A 23690-nucleotide genomic window follows, 5' to 3' on the forward strand; every position below is an offset into this window, starting at 1 on the left:
CAGCTGGGATTGGAAAGGACTGGGGGGACAATGAGGCAGAGAGATGCCTTATGTATGCGAACGATATGGGGCATAAACGGTGTCCCAGGAGTTCTTACTGCTGATTCCCAGGCACTGGTTAGTGCCCACATAACACCGCCTGGGTGTGGTGCACTCGCACACTTAGCAGCTGGCTAGACTCACACATCCAGCATGTCAATAAGTGCTCACACGCCGACACGCGTCAGTTCACCTTCTTGTAACACTATTAACATGGCTGCTCCCCACAGAAGAGACTGATGTCTCTCTATGAAGTACTCTAAGTGTCTCCAATAGCGGCACTAAAGACAGGTGAGGAGTTGTTACTCTCCTAATAAAAGCATCGCAGCCCTCCCTGCTGGCCGTTATGTTGATGGGGCTTTCTCTGGGGGCTGGAAGGAGGGCAGGAAGAAACCCCCATCAGTTTCCAGGGGCCGTGCTGAAGCTGCGGCAGGTGAGGAAGTGCAGAACAATTGCAATCATGAGAAACCACGGAGGGGAGACAGGCACCAAGGACGACCAGGCGCATACATAAGGAAGCAGCAGCTGTCTCTCCATATTGCTGTCCCACTGCCCCAACAGGTGGTTAATTTTGTGGGCATACCCTCACTCTGTTGGCATCTCCTGGTAGAGTTTCCTCTCCAGGGAGAAACAGGGTGGAGCCTTCCCACCCTGGGGATGCCTTGGGCTCTGTGCTGCTCTGGGACATCTGCCAGAGCCCTGAGCCCCCCACACAGGTGCTTGGTGCCCTGTCACTGCCCCCCAGGCGCTAGGTTTCGGCAGCACACTCCCACTGGAGTCAGGATGCTGTGGAGTCCCCCGAACTCTTGGCCAGACTCCCTGCAGAGCTAGCTGTGCCCTCCCCAGGGGACGACAAAGTGCCTTTCCCCAGCATGGGTTCCTGAGCCCTCCCAGGCTTCCAGCACCACGGGCGTGGCTGCCCCTCCCACCTCGTGCATGAATCCTGGGTATCTGAATGGGGATGAGCCCCTTGTGCAGGCAGCTCAGTGGGAGATGGCTGTGGACAAAGCACAGGCCTGGGGCTCAGGAGGCCTCAGTTTTATTCCTAGCTCTGCTGCAGGGTGACCTCGAGCAAGTCTGTTCCTTGCTCCTTGCCTCAATTTCCCAGCAGTAAAGCAGGGAAGGGGGGTAATGTTCATGACCTCCTTTATAAACCACATGACAATCCACAGATTACAGCGATACATTAATAGGGTAGCTCTTAGTGTGCGAGGTGATGGGCAGACTGAGGGAGCGTGCAGGCGAAGGTGTACAACTGGAGCAGGACTCAGTACGCAGGATGCACAAGCAGGATTGCACCTGCCTGTCTGCCTCAGGTTCATCCCTGGGCACCATTCACAGGGCAGCTGCATGCCGCACAAGCCTCAGGGTGCGTACCTCCCCCACGCACAGCAGGCGGCGCTAGTAACCACGTTTTAGGGAGGCACAGAGAGGTTAAGTGACATAGGAAAGGTCTCACAGGAAACTGGTGGTGGAGCAGAGGATTGGATCATTTCTCCCTCTCTCAAGCCTCGCACCCGCCTCACTGGGCTGGCCCTTCCATGCTACCCTCTGCTGGGAACATCTTTCCATCACAAACCAACTGGGTGGGATCTGCTGGCTGCCCTCAGGTGAAAGCCCCATGTCCCAAGAGCCATCAAGTCTCCTGTATCTGATGTGAATACACAGAACCAAAGCACTCCCTGTGAGGGGGCCACCTCCTAGGAACCAGCACCGCAGCTGCCTTCCTTCCTGGGACAGAGGGCAGATGTCCTCTCTCTGCTGTCTCTAGTCTAGGGGCCCTGGGCTGTGAACAGCCTTCTGGTGACTTCAGTTATTAAGCAGCAAGAAGAGCTGGCTTAGGATGGTGATAAAACCAGATCTGAGGTCTGCTCCTGCTGCTGTTGAGGTCAACGACAGAGCAGCCGAGTGCAGAAAGCGTTTTTAAGCAACGACTGGTGGTGATGTTTCTGTTAGCAAAATCACGCACTAGAAAATTAAATGCTCTCTGCCCTGATAGAAAACTGCAGCACAGCCTGGCTCAGGCACTCTCTGCTACGCATGGTTTTTTCCGCCACGCTTAAAGGATTCTCCAGCCTCAGCTGCCTAACGGTTCTGCACCTCTGTCCTGCAATGAAAGCGGCCTGCTGACGCCGTGCCATTGCCAACGTGTGTTGCCTGCAGTATCTTGTCTGCAGCTGGCAGGACATGTAACTCCACACTGGAAGAAACGTCTTCTGCCGGTGTTCATTCCTCCCATCGTGGGTGATATCCGACCAGACGTGGCAGCAACTGATGGACCCAAAGAAGAGCAAGCTGGACGGTTGGATTGCACCCTGGAAATGCCGGTGGGGTGATGCCTTTGTCTGGTGAGGCTGGCGCACCTGTAGGCAGGGCTGGGGTGATGGCAGGGCTCTGCAGAGGTGGCCCTGCGGGCTGCAGTGGCAGTTATGGGATTCTAGTGATCATCTGAGAGGTTCCAAGAAGCACCCCAGCGTCTCCTGAGTAGGAAGCTGCCGAAAGCCATTTGTTCACACATCCACTGCAGCTTCCAAGCAGCTGGACCAACAGCCCCCACCAGCCCCGGGGTGAGGTGGAAGGGGGACCCAGATCCATGCTCCGGAAGGGGCGGGGCCAAGGGCAGAAGGGGCAGGGCCTAGGGCAGTTAGTCCTTAGCACCGCTCAGATCAAGGCACTGAGCTCCCGCCTCCCAGCCCTCAGCGCCAGGTGAAGCAGGCCGATGTTTCAAAAAGGGCACGGGGGAAGCTCCGGGCCCCTTCAAAATTCTGGGTGCTGGGGTAACTGTCCCCTGTGCCCCCAATCTCGCTGGTGGGCTGCTTTCGAGCGCTCATGGCTCTGCCCTTGGGGAGGACTTATTCAAGGGGATGTTGTGTATCAAGGGTCAGCAACCTTTCCGAGGCGGAGCGCCACAATGTGACCTTTGGAGCTCTCTGCCTGGGCCAAGTGCTGGGGATACTTTTTAAAATCACTAATCGTCCTACTTACAACAGCAAAAACAACAGGAAGTCCCGTGGCAGCTTATAGACTGACGGATTTCAGGTAGATACCAGGTGAACTCACAATAGCTTCAATCAGAAATAAATGAAGATGCAGAGCTGTGAGTTTGGTACTTACATTTCAACAACCAACCACCAAGGGTTAACCCCTCCGGCAGCGTCACATCCTAACCCTGGAGTCAGAGCCAGGTCCCTCATGTGCCTAGCAGCTTCCGAACAAGCCACAGCCGTACTCCAAGATGGGGAGAAAACCCCAAAAGCGTTTTCTGCAGCCCTGGGCATCCGTCGGATCTCAGTTCAGTGCCGAGCTGGCTGAGTGTGTAGCGGGACGGGTTGGAGGAGGTGTCTGTAGCTGATCTGTGACTGTTAGTGGCACATAACCCCGGTGGGCGGGGATGGGATTCCTTGTGGGAAGGTGTAATACTGGCAGTTTTCTGGGCACAGCCAATAGGGCCAAATCAGGGCCCTGCTTACACAGATGAAAGGTTATGAAAACCATTCCCACCAAATCTGAACAGATTCTTCCGGTTCCTAAGGACCAGCTACCTCCCCAGGTCAGTTATATCTCAGATCTTACCCAAAAGAGCAAACTGCCCAAGGCAATGCACTGTGAGGAGGAGGTGGTCAGCCCTTGGTGGGGAAAGAACAGGTTAAGAACTATTTAGAAAAGCGAGACATATACAAATCAATGAGTCCAGATTTCATACACCCCAGGGTACTGAGGGAGTTAGCAAATGTCTTTGTAGAACCTTTGGTCATTATCTTTGAAAACTCACGGCGATTGGGAGAGGTCCCAGATGATTGGAAACAGAAAAATGTAGTGCCCAAGTTTAAAAAAATGGAAAGAAGGACAATCCAGGGCACATCCAAGAGGAACTCAGGCGAGTGTGGGTCTTGGGGGGTTTCATTGTGCCTGTGTGTTTGAGCAGTTGTTTTGCAAGAGGGGCAGTTTGAAAGCGTGTTTGGCAGTTTGATAAGTTCTTCCTTTCCTGTTTCAGGAAGAGCATTTGATAAGTTTGCAAGGTGTGAATTGGGAGTGCTGTGTTCCAGGTGGGCCTTCAGGGGCTGATAGATTGGAGGCAAGGCTTTGAGCCAGGCCTAGCCAACCCAGCCACCTTATAATAAGGCAGCCACACCAAACACCTGTGAGCAGCTAACAGGGAGTTTGCCTGAGAGTTCACCTTGGGGGTGAGTCTCATACCAGTTGTCCCTGTCTTATAGGTTTGTTTCTCTTGTGCCCTTCAAGGTGACACTAGTAACATCTAGGGAAACTCTCTGAAGAAAGGGGAATAATGGATAGTGACATGGCTACTGAGAAATCTGCTGTTGTGACCTGCAAGGCATGTGCTGTGTTTATCTTCCTCCTGGACAATAGAAAGAATTTTATATGTACCAAGTGCAAGCTGGTAACCATTTTGGAAGAGAAGGTTGGAGGACTTGAGGTGCAAATATCAACCCACAGGTCCATCAGAGAGGGTGAAGACTTTCTGGATAGAAGGCACCATATAATACTGCAGGAAGAGCAGGCTGCTCAAAGCAAGGAGAAGTGGAAGCATGTTACCTCCAGGAGGAGAAAACCAGTTCAGGTCTCTCCAATTCCAGTGGAGTTAAGTAACCGCTTTCAGCCTCTCTCCACAGCTGATATGGTGGAGATAGCTGAGGCTGATACCTCACAAGAAATGGATCAGAAGGAGACCCCACGGTTTGTAAGGCATGGGATGTGCAGTCCTAGGGTTACAGGTTCTACGACCACTCACCCGCTACAAGAAGATAGGTGGTGGTGGTGGTCAGGGACTCCTCCCTAAGAGGGACAGAGTCATCCATCTGCTGTCCGGACCTAGAATCTTGGCAAATTTGCTGCTTGCAAGGAGCTAGAACTTGGGATGGAAGGGTACAAACTGTTCAGGAAGGACAGGCAGGAGAAAGGGAGGAGTTGCAGTCTACATGAGGGATCATTTTGGTTGCTCAGAGGTGACTCAGGCTCACAAAGCCCATGGGCTGTACATTCGCAATATAGACATCTGAGCCCAGACTGGGGGTGGATCTCTGAGGTGGGCTCCACCCAACCCCGTACATCTACACTACTCCTCTTCACCTCCAGTCTGAGCCCCATGCCTCACAGCTGAACCCGATCCAAGACTCGGGGGTCAGGGTCCGTTAACCACAGCGTCGCAATACCCTGCAAAAAACCACAGTTGTCTTTGCCAGAAGAGGGCCTGCGGTTCTCTTCTCATCCAGTCCCTGAGGTCCAACCAGGGGAATGCTCAGTGACCACATACACAGTAAGCAAAACCCGACCAATGTTCTCTCTGATGTTAGAAAGCCTTGTTGCACTTTGGCAGTGGTGGCAAGATATAATTATGAACCTAATAGGAAATGACACAATATTAGTTCCAATGACTTCATTCACTTACCTATACTTATGAATGAGCTTAATGACCCTTTTCTCTGGCAAAATGACAAGAATCCAAGGCCTCTAATAGAAGTGGATGGTAATAGACTGAGAATGGTGTCTGACTTCCTGTATTCCATTGTATGTTCATAACGGCTTAGCCCCTTATATGTCTTTATCTGGCAATGCAAAGGGCTCTTCTAGATTGGCTCGGTGTGTCACACTTCTTGGAATTGTTCAAACGGGGATATATAATTTCAGAGATGACAATGGGCTGTTACATACATACTGTTATTGCAGAGAAAAAGCCATGCTAGTCTATATACTATCAAAACAAAAAGGCAGTAAAGTAGCACTTTAAAGACTAACAAAATAATTTATTAGGTCTGTCCCACAAAAGCTCACCTAATAAATTATTTTGTTAGTCTTTAAAGTGCTACTTTCCTGCTTTTTTGTTTCGATACTTTCATCACATTTTCCCACATATCGGTAGCAGCCTGAAAGTCTCAGTGAAAACTGCTTCATTTAAGAGGAAGGAAAACAAGAATAAACAAAAGTAAAGTCTCCCAGAGAGGGAACAGTGTGTGTCTCCTGTGGGGCAGCCTGCACCAAAATTGAACACAAAAGGCTCAGGCTCTCAAAGATCTACTTAGGTGTATAAATCCCATAATGGGAGTTAAAAGTAGCTAACTGTCATTAAGGATATGGGCTGACGTGCCTGCCTGTCTTTGGTAAACCTTAGGTTGAGAGCTGCAGTGTACAGAAAGCAAAAAGGACTTAGAGCAGTTCCCTGGTTAAAATACACCACAGCTCTTCCATTCCATGATGTGAGCCAATATGCTTCTAAAGCAGGGATGTTTGTTTCTCTTCTAGCCCAGGAGTTCTCCAATGACTCTTTCGCCAGCTTTCTTTGCACACACAGCAGTTCTGCAGCAAGATCCATCTCCCCTTTCAGCTCGGGCTGATCTCCACAGGGGGAAAAACTGGCAGAACTATAGGGGTCTAATTGTGTGGCTGTAGCTATGCCAGTATACGATGAGTAATTATACCAGAATAAAATCATTTTTCCTGGGGAATCGTATCCCCATGGGAAGATACATTGGCAAAGCCAGAGCGGCCTAATGATACTGCTGTAGTTGTGCCGGTCAATTTCTCTATGCAGACAAGCCTTCAAGCCAGTGACTGGGATAATTCCTTGACTGCAGTTAACACAGGTGTATAGACGCAAAACCCAACATACATAACCAGGGCTGGATTCCCAATTAGGCACAGTGGGCGCAGCATTCTGGGGTGCTTAGGAGTTAAAAGTGGGTTACTGGTTAAAATGGTAATAGGGACAGCTTGCTGGTGGGGGGCTGGAGCAAGGTGAGCAGCTGAGTCAGCCCAGCGGGGCGCAGCGATGAGGCAGAGAAGCTGCAGAAGAAGCCCCTAGTTGACATTATGGCTGCACTTCTCTGCACACCTGCTTACCCTGGTGCTCCTTGTCATGGCCCTGTGGAGCTGCGAGACGTCTTCATCAGTCTGCTCCTGGCTGAGGCCAGACGCAGGCGGCTGGAGAAGAGGGGGGCGGGGTCCACGGTAGTGGGGCCTATTTCCCTCCCTCCCTGGTGACGCATCTGGGCAGCATCTGCTGGTTGTCTAGACTATTCCTAGGAGCAGTGGGCGCTGCTGGGGGTTCTCCGCATGCTGTCCTCCTCTGGGTCCCTCATCATAGAATCCCAGAATCCCAGGGCTGGCAGAGACCTCAGGAGGTCATCGAGTCCAGCCCCCTGTTCTAAGCAGGACCAACCCCGACTAAATCATCCCAGCCAGGACATTGTCAAGCTGGGACTTGAAAACCTCTAGGGATGGAGATTCTGCCGGCTCTCTAGGTAACACATCCCAGAGCTTCACCTCCCGCCTGGGGAAGTAGTTTTTCCCCCAACATCCAACTTTTGTAACTTGAGACCATTGCTCCTCGTTCTATCATCTGTCGCCACTGAGAACAGCCTCTCTCCATCCCCTTCATAATCCCCACTTCAGGTAATTGAAGGCTGCTGTTAAATCCCCCCTCACTCTTCTCTTCTGTAGACTAATAAGTCCAAATCCCTCAGCCTCTTCTCATTTGCCATGTGCTCCAGCCCTCTCAGCATTATTGTTGCCGTCCCTTGGACTCTCCCCAATGCATCCACATCCTTTTTGTACTGGGGGGCCCGCAGCTGGACACAGTACTCCACATGTGGCCTCACCAGTGCCAACTAGAGGTGACTAATCACTTTCCTTGATCTGCTTGCAGTGCTCCTCCTAATGCAGCTCCATATACTGTTAGTGTTCTTCGCTACAAGGGCAAAGTGTTGACTCGTGTCCAGCTTCTCATCCACCTCTATGCCCAGGTCCTTTTCTGCAGAACCTGAAGCCTGCACTCCCACCCCGTTCCTCCGTAGTGTCCCAGAACTTCATCTGGATCCCAGGTCAAGGGGTCCCTCCTGCCAAGCTGGGGGAGGGGCCTCTAGCAGTGGGTGGGCTTGCACCTGCCCGTCACCCAGGTTTTCCAGTAGGCTCTCTGCCCTGTGCTGGGGAAGGAGCAGGGGTGGGGCTGGGGCTCCATTCACTTGCACAGGCAGAGCTGGGCTGCACAGCTGCCCGCGAGGCTGTGGGTGGGACAGGAATCACCCAGGGCTGCTTCCCATGTGGAGAGGATCAGTTCCACACCTCCATTCCCGCTCCTTCCCAAGGACAGAGAGGCTGTGCCCAGGGGGCGAATAAGGTGTAAATCGACGCTGTGTGTTATCTAAGGTCGGTAGGACACGGCTGCCTTTCCTACCCCCTGTGCAAGGCCTCGGTAGCTCTGATGTGTGTTGGGCCACTGGAACAGTGGTGTCCAGCCAGTTCTGAAGCAGTCTCATAGAACGCTAGAAAGGCCCTCGAGAGGTCGTCGAGTCCAGCCCCCTGCCCTCATGGCAGGACCAAGCACCTCGACCATCCCTGATAGACATTTATCCAACCTGTTCTTAAATATCTCCACTGAGGGAGATTCTACGACCGCCATAGGCAATTTATTCCAGCGCTTAACTACCCTGATGAGAATTTTTTCCTAATTTCCAACCTTAACCTCCCTTGCTGCAATTTAAGCCCATTGCTCCTTGTCCTATAGGATGCTAAGGAGAGTCATTTTAATCGCTCCTCCTGGTAACACCCTTTTAGATACTTGAAAGCTGCACAGAGAATGTGACCTATGAAGAAAGGCTGAAAGAATTGGGCTTGTTTAGTTTGGAAAAGAGAAGATTGAGGGGGGACATAATAGCGGTTTTCAGGTATCTAAAAGGGAGTCATAAGGAGGAGGGAGAAAACTTGTTCTCCTTGTCGTCTGAGGATAGAACAAGAGGCAATGGGCTTAAACAGCAGCAAGGGAGGTGTAGGTTGGACATGAGGAAAATGTTCCTAACTGTCAGGGCGGTCAAACACTGGAATAAATTGCCAAGAGAGGTTGTGGAATCTCCATCGCTGGAGATATTTAAGAACAGGTTAGATAGATGTCTATCAGGGCTGGGTTAGACAGTACATGGTCCTGCCACTGGGGCAGTGGGCTGGACTTGATGGCCTCTCAAGGTCCCTTCCAGTCCTAGTGTTCTATGATTCTATGATCGTGCCCCCTCCCAGCCTTCTCTTCACTCCTAGGTCATATTTTCTAGACCTTTAATCATTTTAGTTGCTCTTCTCTGGGCCCTCTCCAATTTCTATAGCAGACTAGGCACATTATTTTGAAAACATATTTATTAGCCACACCAACTAGTCACACTCAACCAGCCAAATGGCCACACAGGGCTGGTGGCTAGCGTGTTGGACACCATGGCACTAGAGAACAGGGGCAAAGAGCCCAAAAGAGAACACTGGGAGTGATTTGTTAATACTGTAAAGCAGAGGACACCTGTTCTTTCTGAAATTCAGGCTAGAGGCTTCATAACCTACATGCCTGCAAGAGCAACATAGGCCAAGCCCAATGTTCCATCTAATTCTTCCCATCCACGAGCAGAATAAATTTTGTTCTGTGCACCAAGGAATGTGCAGATGCGTACCAGCAGTAGAAACAGACGTTGGTCTGCTAATCAGCTGCATGTAACCCACACCCCTGGGTGTGGCTCACTGTCCCATGGAGTGACACCTGGGTCACTTACGCAAAGAAAGAATGAATCTTTCCTACAGCCTTAGCTGAGGGTGAACCGACATGGGCAGATTGATCTTCTGGAGTTCAGTCTTGCAGATATGGCAAATATCTGCCTCTCTGGACTCAGCTGTTGACCCCTGTACTCCATGTTATCATGTGGAGTAAGGGAGGTTAAACCAAGGCTTCTGAGTCCCGGGCTACCCCAGGTAAGTCAGTTGACTCTAGATATGCTAATGGCATAGCTAGAATTGTGTGACAGAAATTGACTTTCCACCATAGGGCAGCTCAAGCTTGAGAGGCAGATGGCTGTTAGCTCACACTACAGCAGCTTCTGCACTGTGCTCCAAAGGTCTCAGGTTCCATTCTCCCTGTGGGTGGTTACATAGGGCAGCATTTGACTCTCTCCTCTTGTTTGCCACCAGGTGCTCGGCTTACAGAAAACACTGGATAGTAACAGAGGGGAAGCCGTGCTAGTCTATACATCATCAAAACAAAAAGCACCCAAGTAGCACTTCAAAGACTAGCAAAATAGTTTATTAGGTGAGCTTCCATGGGACAGGCCCTGGTCTGAAGAAGTGGGTCTGTCTCACAAAAACTCACCTAATAAACTATTTTGCTAGTCTTTAAAGTGCTACTGGACTGCTTTTTGTTTTGATAGAAAACACTGGGTGTGTGTCTTACTGACTATATATACACACAGCAGGGACTTAGCTCCACCCTCCTGCTCTGGTAATTGGCTGTCCCTTGCCTAGGGGTGGGACTTGTTCTAGCAATAGACTCTTCTCCTTTCTGGAGCTGAAATTTCCTCCAGAAGCAAGGGCCCTTCTGGGGGCAGGAAAGCAGCTAAACCCAGGGCCTGGCTCTGTTCTCTGGGCAGCACCTGGTCCTACTTGGTAACTGGGGTCTTTGAAATTACAACACCTGAGAGGGAAGAGAAGACCAAGGAACTGAGATATGAGGGGAGCTGGGGCAGGCGTGTCAAGAAACTCCAAAGGACGAGCAAAGCCCCTGAGCAGTGGGAGGCAGTGGTGGTGGGGCTGTGGGTGGCAGGGGGAGGTCATGTGGATTCCAGTGACCGGCCTGGACCAGCGAGTTTGGCTGTGATGCTGAACTGCCCCAGTGGTTGCTGGGCGTGCAGAGCTGGTGGTGTCCTGCTGGCCCAGTTCTAGCCGCTCTGGGGAAAGGCCAGTGGGGGGAGTTGTGTGGTGAAATCCCCTGCTGACCTATGGCTCAGCTCACACACTTACAGCCTAGCAAAGGCCCCTCTCTTGCAGGTGCTGGAAATCCAGGCCAGGGACAGTTTGTCTCTCTCTGGCTGGCTGGTTGCTGGAGGCAGCACAGCTCCACCTGTTACACAGTTAAGTGCTAGACACCTGTGCAGCGGTGCTGAAGGCCCCAGATTGAAGCCTCTGCTGGGTCGGCTCTGTGGGCTCAATGGAGACTAAACCCATCTTGGCTCTTGCTCCCCCCTGTGTGTTTAGGAAAATCACTTAGCAACCCCGTGCCTCAGTTTCACCCTCTGCCCCAGTGAACATCCTTGGCCTGTCTGTGCGCTGAGGTCCCATTCGAATCGCCTCCTCGGCCCGCTTAAAACACACCCCACAGGCCAGCCCAGTCCGGGGCGAACACGCACAGCCCCTTCGATCCCATCTGTGAAATGGGCACAACCACCCCTGGACCTGGCAAAGAGCTGCTCCCTGGCAGGTCTCCAAGCAGGCCAGGAGCCTCCAGCTGGTTCTCTCTCCCCACTCCGGCAGGGCCGGGCCTCCTGGAGACTGGGCATCGCCTGGCAGGCCTGAGAGGGGCCGCTGCTGAGGGGCACCCGGGAGGCGGGCTGCAGTCCGCGGCCGGGCGGGGGGACCCAGGAGTCCGGGGCAGCCCCAAGGCAGAGCTGGGGCGGGGCGGGGCGTCGGGGGCTGGAGCCGGGGCGCCGGCAGAGGAGCGCGGCGGACGGCTGCTGAATAATTGACCGGCCGGGGGAGGCGCGGCTGGTGCGGCTCGGCTCGGCTGGCGCGGCGCAGGGCGCACCATGGCGCTGCTCGTGCGCCTCAAGGCGGTCACGGAGCTGCGGGGCAAGGGGGACCGGCTGGCCAAGGCGGCGTTCCGAGGTAGGGGGCCGGGCGCCGGCCCGGGGGGTCGGGGGCTGCTTGGGGCCGGCTGCGCCCCCGCCCGGCGGAGAGTCGCCCCTTGGCTGCCTCCGCCCGCCCCCGGCTGGGTCCGGCGGGTGCCGCTCGCCTGCCCCCGGGGCCGGGCGAGGAGCTGCGCGCCCGGGGGGGCTCGGCCCGGGGGAGAGGCCCCCGGCGGGACCCGCGTTCTGGGCCGGGCGCGCTGCGCCGTGGGGCGCGCCGGCCGGGGAGCTCTGTGCGCCTCCCTCCCCGGCGAGGGGGGGGCGGGCGGGCCGGGAAAGTTTGGGAAGTGCCGGGCGGCCCCGGGGAGCCGGGCCCTCTGCTGGGGCCTCTGGCCCCCTCTGGGAGCCTGGTACCCGCTGCCCGGGCGGCCCCCTGCGCCTCTCCAGCCCTTGGAGCGACACTGTCAGAGGTTCCCGCCGCTCCTTCCAGCCCCCCGGGGCGGCCACGCAGCCCCCTCCGGGCTGGAGAGCGGCCTCGCCGGAGGGCACCGGGGCAAGCGCCTGCCAGCCTGGGTCTGGGGAGGTGGAAGGGCCACGTGCGACAAAGGCAGGCGCCCGGCTGTGGAAAGGGCCAGTACCCAGCAGCTCCGCCAGGGCTGGAGCACATGACCTATGAGGAGAGGCTGAGGGATTTGGACTTGTTTAGTTTGCAGAAAAGAGTGAGGGGCCATTGGATAAGTATCAGAGGGGCAGCTGAGATAGTCTCTGTCTTCAAAAGCAGCAAGAAGCGCTGTGGTACCTTATAGACTAGCAGATGTGAGGATTTGACAGCAGTCTTCAACCTCCTGAAGGGGGCTCTAAAGAGGATGGAGAGAGGCTGTTCGCAGTGGTGACAGATGGCAGAAGAAGGAGCAATGGTCTGAAGTTAAGGGGGAAGGTGCAGGTTGGATGTCAGGAAAAACTACTTCACCCCTTGGGTGGTGAAGCACTGGAATGCGTTGCCTAGAGAGGTGGTGGAATCTCCTCCATCCCTCGAGGTTTTTAAGTCCCAGCTTGACCAAACCCTGGCTGGAGTGATTTAATCGGGGTTGGTCCTGCTTTGGGCAGGGGGTTGCATTCTATGACCTCCTGAGGTCTTTTCCAGCCCTGGGTTTCTATGATCGTTTGATCACTTCACCAACTCCCCTCCCCTAACCTCCCCCAGGCATAAGGGATATGGAATGAAACTGACTTCACATCTTGGGGTCCTAGATTCTGTCCTGCGCCTGTCTTCATCTGGGGCAGCTGCTTTGTCCTCCCACGGAACTGCTTTCTCCCAGCCTCCTCATTCCAAGCCCCTCTTAACCCATCAGCAATTCAGTCTTCCCCCAGGAGATGTGCAAACCCCTCTCTGGAGAGGGCTAAGCCAGTGTCTCCCCAGCAGCGCGGCGGTGAGCCAGAGGACAGGTCACCCATTAGCCTAGTGGAGACAAGCAGAAGGGGATTTCAGCTGTGTACCAAAGCGTCCAGAAGATTTCTTAAAGACTAACCGTTTTCTTGTCTTACGGCACAAGCTTTGCCGTACTGAACTGTTAATCTTACGGTGCCACCGGACTTCTTCCTGGTTTTGCTGAAACAGCCTCTCACAGGGACCTCTCTGAAACCCAAGGAGCAGAGCTCCACTCGCCAAGAGTGAACTGCCACTGTCGTAATTCCTGCAGGGAGCAGCACACAGATCTGGTGACACTTGTGTGCAGAGGAGCTTGAGTTACAGGAAGGGGGGCAAGATCCCTGGGGTGATATATAAATGCTTTTCTCTCCCAGTGCCACTCCAGCAGCCAGGCAGGGAAGCTACAGTCTGGGCCGTCATCAGGATTTATGGGGCCCTACCCAGTACAGGATGGGGGTGCTGGCAAACGGTCCTCACTGGCCATGCTTCAAGATGGAGGAGTGGAAGAAGCTTACTCTCTCTCTACTCTACACAGTACTATGAAACCGGTGCCCTTCTGTCCAACTGCAGCTGGTGGGATGACAATGAGTTTTTGGTGCTGTGATTTCATAATCTTCAGGAACACACTCATGAAATATTTTAAAGCAAATTTTAAACTAGGTCCTGCATTTCTTTCTTTCTTTCTTTCAACCCTTGTGCTCCACGTGGAGCACAGGTCATCTACACGTCTCCTCCACTTCACTCTATCTCAGGACAAAACTTCTAGCTGACCCCAGGAGTGCCCCAGTTGTTGACCTCCCGTCTCAGTAGATCTTCTCCACATTGTCTGAGGACTTCCTCCTTTGCGTTTTCCTGGCAGGTTCCATGTGAGAGCTCGACGGACTGTGCTGGGTGATGGTTTTCTGAGAGCGTGGCCTGGCCATCCCCACTTTCTTCTCTTGATTTGAATGTCAAGTGGTTCTTGTCCTGCTCTGTTCCAGAGCTCCTCCTTTGTGACCGGGTCTTGAAGGATGTACCCTAGGCGTCTGTTTATGAATGTCTGTAGCTTGTACAACACCATACTTTCAGAAACTGACAGAATAGACCTGGGCTGGCAAATCCTGTTAAATAGCTTCATTAGGGCTGGAATGGCTCTTTCCTGGGTTTGATGTTCTGCTGAGAGGCCTGCTGGAAGGCTATTTCAGGTTAATTCGCGCCTCTCCAGATGCAAGCTCACGAGGCTGCCACAGCCACATGCAGGGATAGCAAGAGGTTGATGGGTGGCCTTTAAGACCCGCAATTCCCCAAATTTTCAGGCTGTATGTTTTGTACGTGGGTAAGGATGGCCCTGGCTACACTGTAGCCAGGGCATGGATGTTTTCTCCACCATGCAATTTCACCCTGGGCTGAGCTGCTTGGAACATCCTTGCAGCTGTAGGTCTGCCTCCGGGAAGCCTTGTCTGCACACACAAGTGCAGCTACCCCAGTGTGGTCGTCAGCAATACACACCCATGAGTGTGGATTCAGGTATGTTGGGGTCAGTGCGCTTACACCCCTATGGCTGTGTAGGGAGTGTCAGCAGTGTAAGGCATCTTTAGCCAGGCATAACTGCATGGACCTGGGGAGCTCGCACCCAACAACATTGGTGAAACAGCCCATCCTGACCTGGCAGAATGGTGGTTCATCCAGGCCTTCAGCAGCACAATTGGTAGCTGGAGGGCAGCTACACCTGAGCAGCAGCACCCTTCTGGCTTTGCAAGCGTGACCTTGTCTTTCCCTCGCCACACACAGATTTCCCGTGCAACGGCGAGCAAAGCAACAGGGCTCTCTGGGCATCAGGTTCCCTGTCTGTGAAAAGGGGCGTGAGAGTTGCCCAGCCTGGCCTGCGGACACCAAAGCAGATGGTGTTGTAGAACTGGTGCATCTACATCCTCGCCCTGGGTGTCATATCCAGGTCGGCGGGGGACGTTCACATGCTCCTCTGGCTTGTGAAAATCTCGGGGGGGGATTGCCACTTCCTTCTGTATCTGCAAAAGCAACGAGGAGTCCTGGTGCGCCTTACAAACTAACAGGTTTATTTGGGCATAAGCTGTTGTGGGCCCTTTCTGGGTCCTTTCCCGTGAAAGCTGATGCCCAAATAACTCTGTTAGTTTCTAAGGTGCCCCAGGACTCCTCGCCGTTTTTTTTTTTGGATTGAGTGTGTGTGCTGGAATATACCCATGTCGCGGTGGTAGTGTGAGCGAGCTGCCCACACATAATCCCAACCAAGAGCTAGGTAACTGCTTGTCCTACTAGCCTGTGCTGCAGGGATAGTGCTGTTTGTTGGGCGCGGGGGGGCAGACTCTGCACCCTGGAAGGGGCGGGGTCAAGGGAAGTCAGCCCTTACCGCTGCCCGGACCGCAACATGTCCCACTCCCCAGTTCCCAAGCTGTGCAGAGTAGCAGCGGCTGGGAGATCTGGACCCCTTTGAATTGCTCCACCCTGGGGTCATTGCCCCTTTTGCCCTGGTCTTTGGCAGGCCTGACTGGCTCCAAATGAGCCTGTGCGTGTCCTCTCCAACTGCTGGGTGCTTACTCCTGCACTGGTTAGATTGCAGGGTTCTGACGACAGGATTTTTAATCACAAATGTTGCTGTGTTGCAACAGAAGCATTTCAGGGAAAGGTTATTGTTTCAGGGACATTTGTAATATGAAGATTTCCTGTGTCCAGGCTGGACTCTCTGGTCAATGACCCGACACCCCGATCTTTACAGCGCTTTGTAGCTGTTTCGACACAGTCGTGTTCTGCAAAACCCTGCCTAAGGTTTTGTTTTTATTTCATTACGCCCCCAGAGCCCATGGCTTGCTGCAGTTCCAAATCGGTTTTCCTGACAATGAGCGAGTCTGAGAATTAGCGGGAGCCAATTGTCCAGCGAGAAAGCACCGCGAGCGCCTCCCACGCCGCTCTGCTTGTGCCCCTCCGTCCCACTGCGCAGTCCTCTGCTGTGCCAGCCGTGGGCTCACCCCTCCAGCTCCACCAGAGCCCCTCAACCCCACCCTGCACTTCCCTGCTAGCTCAGCCCAGCTCCCGGCTCCAGATCTGCCCTTCCTGCTGACTCCTTTGTTCCCAGCTCTGCGTGTGCACCCTGGTCCTGACTGACAGCCCCCCTGCACGTTCAGGGCCTCGTTTCTCTGGTGCGCTCTCCTGGCTTTCAGAGCAATTTCTGCAGGACTCTGCTGCATCATCCCCAGTCACTTCCACAGACCACAGGGAGCAGTGTGGGGGCTGTGTTTTGTCTGTTGCATTCAGCACCGGGGCACAGTCACTCCCTCGGCTATGTGCTGGTGAGTCGGGGCTCTGGCTGGCTAGTCCGGAGCGTGGTTTGTGGCTGTCTTTCCAGGCTCGGCACTGCCAGGAGCCCAGAGGCTCCCAGGCAGCCGGTTCCCGTCTAGGCGGCATGCAGGGGTGATTTCGGCACCCAGTGCGGGCAGCAGTTGGAAGACCGATGATTTCTGGTGGCCAGGCACTGGTGTGAATGTAACAGGGGTCACAAGCCAGTCACAGGGCTCCTCGTGCTCTTCTACCAGGCCAGACAGTGCTAACTCCTAACAAGTGGCTGTCTGTGAGAGTGGGTGAGTGAGGGTTTTATTCCCCCGGTTAGCCGTGTGTGCTTCCTACTGTCCAGCAGTAACCCAAGGTGGCTGCCTCAGTTTCCCTAGGCACGGCACCAGTGCAGAGTGGTGAGGGGGAGTTTCCATGCGATGACTTCTCAGTATTTAGGCCGTGGCCCTCCATGGCCTCTGTAACCTAGGCAACCAGGTGGCACCTTTCTTCCCAGGGAAACAGGCCGAAGGCAGGAGAAGGGGCCTGGCTGGTTTGAATAGAACTGGGCTGGGGAGTGGGGCTGTCTGGTCTGGCTGGAGAGGGAGGAAGGGGGCCAGGGCCTGGCTCAGGGACCCCGTCTGGGCCCTTCTCCCCAAGACGGATGGTACTGACGGCTTCTGGTCCTGTGCTGACAGGTCTGTTCTTCTGTGTCCCCGTTGCCTAATGAACCTCCCATTCTCCCTGCCGAGGGAGAGCCACGTCTGCCTGCGGGTGGGGGGCTGGGCCTGGGGACCCCCCACTGCCTGCCAGTCTGTGCATGGTGTGCTCGTTCGCTGCGTCCACGTGAGTGAGCAGTGCCAATCCCCTGCTTGCACGCGCATCCTTGCGGTCGTGTCGTGGAGCTAATGCCGGTATAAACAGCAGCAAGAAGCAGGAGCCCAGCAAGGGGTAGCAGAGAGACAGCTCAGCCCTGCCTGAAGTGGGTGGGTATGTAATCGACGTGGCCAAGCCATGCCTCCGCTGCCCGGGGTACTGCAGCCACGTCGCTATTGACGCTTGCACTAGCACCATGAGAGCTTGGGTGAGCGTGTGCGGGTGAGCGGGGGTCTCACTCCTAGCGTGGAAGGTGCACGGAGCCTGGGAGCATCCAGGCTTGTCTACACTGCCAGCCAGGATCGACAGGCAGCCATCGATCCAGGGGGAGTTGATTTATCATGTCTAGCAAAGACAAGATAAATCAATTGTCAAGCGCTCCCCTGGCGACTCCGGTACTCCGCCAGTAGGAGGGCTTGTCTGCCCTGAAGCAGAGATTGACGCCTGGAGATTGATCTCCCGGAGCTTGATTTAGCCGGTCTAGAAGAGCGGCGCTAAATCGACAACTCATCGCTCTCCCGTCAACCTCGGTGCTGCACTGGAAGGAGAAGCGCCAGCGAAGTCGCCGGGAGAGCTCCAGCTGTCGAGTCAGCGCAGTGGGAGATCTGAGGACGTTGACTTGAGCTGAGTTGTTCATGTAGCTGAAGTTGCAGACTCTTCCCCAGGGCTGGAAACCAAGCCCCCGATGCAGCTCAGCCAGGGCTGGTACTGTTTAAGGGCCCGGGTCCTGATGGGACTGAACCATGAGTCAGGCCCCCAAGTGGGGGTTAGTTCCTGCAATTTTAAAAACTAATCAACAGGAGAGTTCTTCTGATTGCTCTCTGAGCCTCTAGCTCGCACGCGGGTCAGCTCTTTGGGCCTGACTGCAGCCCAGGGGGCTGGAAATTTACCTTTTTGTCTTTTAACTGAAGACTGAGATTCTGACTTCGTCGGGTGCCTCCAGGAGCCTGGGGGCTCTCAGACAAACACCAACGCTCAGGAGACATGCAATCAGCTCGCAAGAGCTGGCCAGGCTGCACAGGCACCTCACCGGTACGATACGTGGATGCAGTAACTTTAATTTGCTGCTTAGCTCTAGTACAAACCTCAAGGAGCCCCTGCATGGTGGGGGTAGCAGCCTCTTTGCCTGTCTCTGTAGCTTTCCTGGGGAGGACTCCACACTCTTTATAGACTCTTACGGCTGAGCTGCAGTCTTGTATTAAGGAGGGTCCCACTGGACCTCACCAGAGGTCGCTCCATTCACGGCCTGCTGGCCAGGCCTCCCACAGGCGAAGCGGGTGGAGGCTGTACTGGTGCCTAGACAGACAGACCCAAAGTGATCACAAAGGCAGCCACACTCCTTCCAAACCCTTGTGCAGAGGAACACAACACTCCCAGAGGGTGGGTGTCCCACCCTGCAGCAGATGTCATCCCTGGATGTGCCACAGATGGAATTTCCTTCTTGAATTACTGCTGCCTGGACTGCGACCAAAGTTACTACTGTTCTTCCCACCAACCGGCAAGCTACAGGAAGTACCTTTAAACCCAGAATGTGCTGTCTGGCTCATCTCTATTCCAACTCTCTGGACATTTGCCCATCACCGCGATGTCCAGGCTCCTCTGGGAGGTGTAACTCACCTGTAGGAATCTTCAGGAACACAGAATGCTCCTTTTGGAGCGGACGCATGGCTGCACACTCAGCCAGAAGGAGTCCTGCTTTGCATGGAGGCAGCCCTGGGCACAGCTCTCAGGAGCTTGGCCTCCAGAAGACGATGCCCAGGTTTTCAGCCTACACCAGCTGGCTGGTTTTCTGAGCTGCTGCACCAGCACCCGCAGCTGTCTGCGATGACTGTGGACCCACAGTACCTCTGATAGTTCCTGTCCTTAGGTCCCCCACTTGGAAAATCTTGGCCAGAGCCTCTACCTGTTACACTCACCTCTGCCGGCTGTGGTAAGCCTGGGTTTTGTGTCTCCCAGAGTCAGCGGAGGACAATGTGATTGTGTGACATCAAGCAGGTGCTCAGAGCCGGTCAAAAACCATCCCAGCAGACGGGTATTTTTCCAGGGGTAATTTTGACTTTTTTGTTGAAAAACATTAAAAAAAAAAAGTCTTGGAAACTGCAGAGGCCAGGAGACCCTCGTTTCCCTGGAAACCTTCATTTGGGTGACAGCCCAATTTTCCATTGAAGAGAAGCTCGGATGGAGAACTTCCCTTCAGCTCTTGTATTTTCTGCCATTGCTGCTCCTTTAAACCTGCCCGTGAGCCCTTGCCCTGCCCTGCAGAGGAGGACGATCCTCCAGGGGTCTGTGCCAATCTGAGCCAGGAAGCAGTTCCTTCCTGACCCCAAAGCTTGCAATAAGTCAGACCCAGAGCACGTGGGCAAGGCCCACCAGGCAGGTGTCTATCTCTGGACAGTCTCATTATTCAGTTTTAATAACGCGCGGCTTAGCTGTTGGCCTCGGTGCTGTCTAGTGGCAGTGAGTTCCACTGGCCAATTGTGCTGGGTGTGAAATTTCTCCCACCCCACTTTGAATTTGCCACTGGGTTGTTACATCTGCTCTGACCTTGTTCTTCTAGTGTGAGGGACATCCACTGCCTGAATTGATACACCAATGCACCGGGGCTGGATTTTGCCCTCGGTGGTTCCTTTCAGCGTTGCACTTCGATGGGAGTGACGGAGGAGAGGGCATCATTGGTTTCTAGCTGTCCAGGTGCTCACCCGGCCCTGTTACTATTGTGCCTACCCACGCCCTGCTCTGTAAAGTATCAGTCCTTGCGCCTCCCTGCAAGGTAGGGAGGTTCTAGGGCCTCCATTTGGCGGATGAGAAACTGAGGCACAAAATCCAAGTGACTGGCCTGAGGGAGTTTGGCATAAAGCAGGTAACTGAACCGGGGTGTCCCGAGTCTCCAGCTGGTGCCTCGACCCTGGCCCAGCCGAGAGAGCCCCACACAGGCCTGTCTTCCCCCTCCGGTGACACCCTCCCTCCCTCTCTCGCCTGCCTCTCAGACAGGCCTGTTACTGATTTGCCTCCCTGTGACTGCTCTGTATTTAGGCTCTTCTTTCCTCCTGCACAGGCTGTTGGTGCCAGGCACATGAGGGTAAGGAGCTCGCCGGGGCTCAGGCTGCCTTGCCTGGGCTCCCCTGCTCCCCTCTCCTCAGCTTTAAATGAGATCTCAGAAGGGGCAGAGAAAGGGAGCGTTGCCCAGGTCTGGAGAGCTCAGGATGATCACGCCAGTCCTCCCTTTGGTAGCCAGGAAACTCACGGGCAGCCAGCGGAAAGAAAACAGCAGTTAGAATGCAGACTAACTCTCTGTTACTGGGCAGCCAGAGACTGTCTCTCTAACACAGGTTCATCCTGGGGCGTATGAAGCCTCATGCATACGGCTAGCAACACAGGGTGACACCAGCATTCGCTCTCATTTTTTTCCATCCATGGGCAGAATAAATTTTCTTCTGTGCGCCAAGGCATGTGCTGTGTGCACCACCTATAACTGAAAAGCATGCTGCCCACTCTGAGCAGCTGTGGGTGCTCTGCTAATCCGCTGGATGGCACCTGAATCTCTTCTGGGTGGCTGCCCACATGCTCAGCTTACAGGGAACACTGGCAACATCACACCAGAAGCAGTTGGTGCCCAGTTGTGCTAAGCATGGTACAAACACAGAATGAGAGACAGTGCCTGCCCCAAAGAACTCCTCAAAGAGTTTAAATAAACAAGACAGCTGCAGGATGGGAGGGGAAGCAGGTATGTGGAGTGGAAGTGATTTTCCAAAGGCCATAAAGTGAGTCAGTGGCAGAGAGATGATTAGCCCCAGCTGCTCTTCCCAACATATAGGACCATGCTTTTGCTTTTTAGTATGCAAAAACTGTTCTGATGGGTGTGCTTTCATGCTGGCATCAGATGTTAAATGTTCTCCCACCTAAGAGTGTCTAGGCACTTTACAGAGGGGCAAATTTCATTCATTCATTCATTCATTCACTCAGAACTGATTGTCATCCAAAAGGACCTCTCCCAGCTAAAATGTTAAGTGTGATCCTCCCCACATTGCCTTATGAGAATTGGCTTGTGACTATAAACGTGCGTAACTTGAAGCTGCTTTAGACAGAATACCTCAGGTAACCTGTCAATTGTAATGCTAGAGTCAGCTGAATGTGCCCATCCTATTTTGGGGCATGTATCATTCCTGTGTATGAAGCATGGATCTGTTTATGATTCAAAATGCGCTAACAAGAGCCATTACAGATGTCCCAGAAACTTAATGGCTCAGGGATCAACTCAACAACTTGTGAATAGCCTTGTTTACCCTATAAGCCCAAACCGAGGTTGGTCCTAGAAAGACATGCGGCTAGGCCACCTGATACTGAAATCCAGTTTGACTCTGGTACTTTTCCACTCAAGGAGAGAAGAGTTTGAACTAAACACAAAGAATTTCCACCTGGTGCAAAAGGAATGTAAGAATGGGAAGATGAAGAACAGGGGGAGTTACTGGGCACCAGGAGACCCTGCCCCCCCTAAGATGCTGTCTGGAAACATCTGAAACTGAATGGGGGAAGGATCGGGCCCAAGCCAGGAGGCTGCTTAGCTTGTGAAAGAGATGCTTAGAACACCAGTTTAGGGTAAGAATTTGCATGTAACAAGTTTCTTAGTATGAGCTAAGCATTTTTCATTCATTATAATTTAGTAACTTACTTTGATCTGACAAGTTTCACTTTATCATCATCATCATCAATAACTGTGGGCTCAGCACCCGTTGGTGTCTGATGTCTCTCTCACTATTTCCTTCCATCTTTCCCTGTCCAGTGCAGAGTGGTTTAGTTTCTGTAGACCAGCTCCACACCAATCTACTACATCATCTACCCATTCTCTGTGGGGTCTGCCTCTCCTATTCCAACCATCCATTGTGCCGAATACCAGGGTCTTGATTTTTTGTTCATCGTTCATTCTGCAAATATGTCCAAATAGTTGTAGCTTCTGTTTTATAACCTTCTGCAGCAGGTTCTCCTTCGGCTGTATCTTCCTATAGAATTCCTCATTGGTGACCTTCTGCATCCATCCTATTCTCAGAATCTTCCTATAACAACTCCTCTCGAACGCCAATATTCTTCTTTTCGAATCTTTCATTGTCACCCATGTCTCACGTCCATATAACATGCTGCTGAATACACACGTTTTCAAGACGCCCAGCTTCATTCTTAAGCTAATTGCTTTGCTTTTCCAGATTGTAAAGTTTCACTTGCAGCCACTGAAATCCTCCCATTTATACTTAATAAAAACACTTTTGTTCAATATGAAGCCCAGTGTAAACAATTATACCCTGAGAAGAGGAACGACGACTGTGCAGCTCTTTTTCATTGATCAAGTCCACTAAAGTTCTGGGCTTTCATGGTGTAACCGTTTACATGGGGTAAGATGGATCTGTTTGGGGCTTTGGTCCTGTAGTACCCAGAGGCACTGAGCCCTCATCTGGGGTGGGTGAAGTCTCTGCTCTACAGCCTCAGCTGAGAGCCAGCTGGCCTTTAGCTCACGTGGTAGAGTGCAGGGCTTTAGACCCTATGCTTGCAGGTTCTTTCCCTAGGGCTGGCAACCCAGGTCTGTTGGCATTACTGTCCCATTTGGGGGTTGGTGTCCTGGAGGCTGAGCCCTCTTAGGCTTTGTCTACACAAGCTCCCTACCCCGAAGGGAGTGGGGTGTCAGGAGATCATTAATGCATTACTTCCTTAAGCTAATTCTTCCCCATGGCAACTTCAAAATGCCAGCTCGTGTTGCCGTGGTACTTTTGAAGAAAATTTTGAGTAGTGAAGGGCCTTCGAAGTTGCCCAGGCACTTGGAAGTACCGGCGGGTGAGCCGCAGAGACACGCGAGCCGGCATTTCGAAGTTTAACATGTTGAAGTTGCCGCGGGGGAGAATTAGCTTAATGAAGTGCTGCGTATGCACCACAGCATTTCATTAATCATCTCCCAACACCCTACTTACCATGCTCCCTTCAAAGCAGGGAGCTAGTGTAGACACAGCCTTAGAGTAGTTTCGGTGCTGCTCTGCAGGTGGGGGTAACCCCAACTCTGTGCCTTGGCTGGGGGAGATCTGAGGATCTGGCATAGCAGGACAGTGGGGTGGGGAGCCCCAGACAGCAAGAAAGTGGGTGCCAGTGGCACGATCAGCATGCCAGGGGGGCCAGCACAAGGGGATTTCTGTGATTTCACCCCCTCACACGCTGACCCTTGAGGCTGCTTTCAAATGGGCAGTCCTTTCTCTGTAACCCACATGCGATGGCCAAGGCAGGAGCAGAGTTCGCTGAAAGCTGTGTGCTCGTGAAGCTGCTCAAGAACCAGTCCAAGGCTGCCCAGCTGTTCAGCAGAGCACCCAGAGCTAATTTTTATTTGTACTGGTGGTGCACATTCACACCTTTCAGTGCACATGAAAATTTATTCCCTATGGGGATGGAAAAAAGTAGAAGGAGCATTGCCTGGGAGCCAGGCACTCCCATGA

At 53.4% G+C, this 23690-nt stretch overlaps 1 protein-coding gene across 6 annotated transcripts in view; it reads left to right on the forward strand.

Moving 5' to 3' along the window:
- The first annotated feature begins 11560 nt into the window (after window positions 1-11560).
- Window positions 11561-23690, forward strand: part of OTOF (otoferlin) — a 272506-nt gene continuing 260376 nt past the window's right edge. For all 6 annotated transcript variants that reach the window (XM_074989057.1, XM_074989051.1, XM_074989049.1 and 3 more), the window contains exon 1: window positions 11561-11679. In XM_074989057.1, the coding sequence (XP_074845158.1) occupies window positions 11601-11679 (79 nt within the window). In that variant the 5' untranslated portion in view covers window positions 11561-11600. The remainder of the gene's footprint in view (window positions 11680-23690) is intronic.

The sequence above is a fragment of the Carettochelys insculpta genome, chromosome 3, assembly GCF_033958435.1.
Source record: "Carettochelys insculpta isolate YL-2023 chromosome 3, ASM3395843v1, whole genome shotgun sequence".
In the NCBI taxonomy this organism is placed as follows: domain Eukaryota; kingdom Metazoa; phylum Chordata; order Testudines; family Carettochelyidae; genus Carettochelys; species Carettochelys insculpta.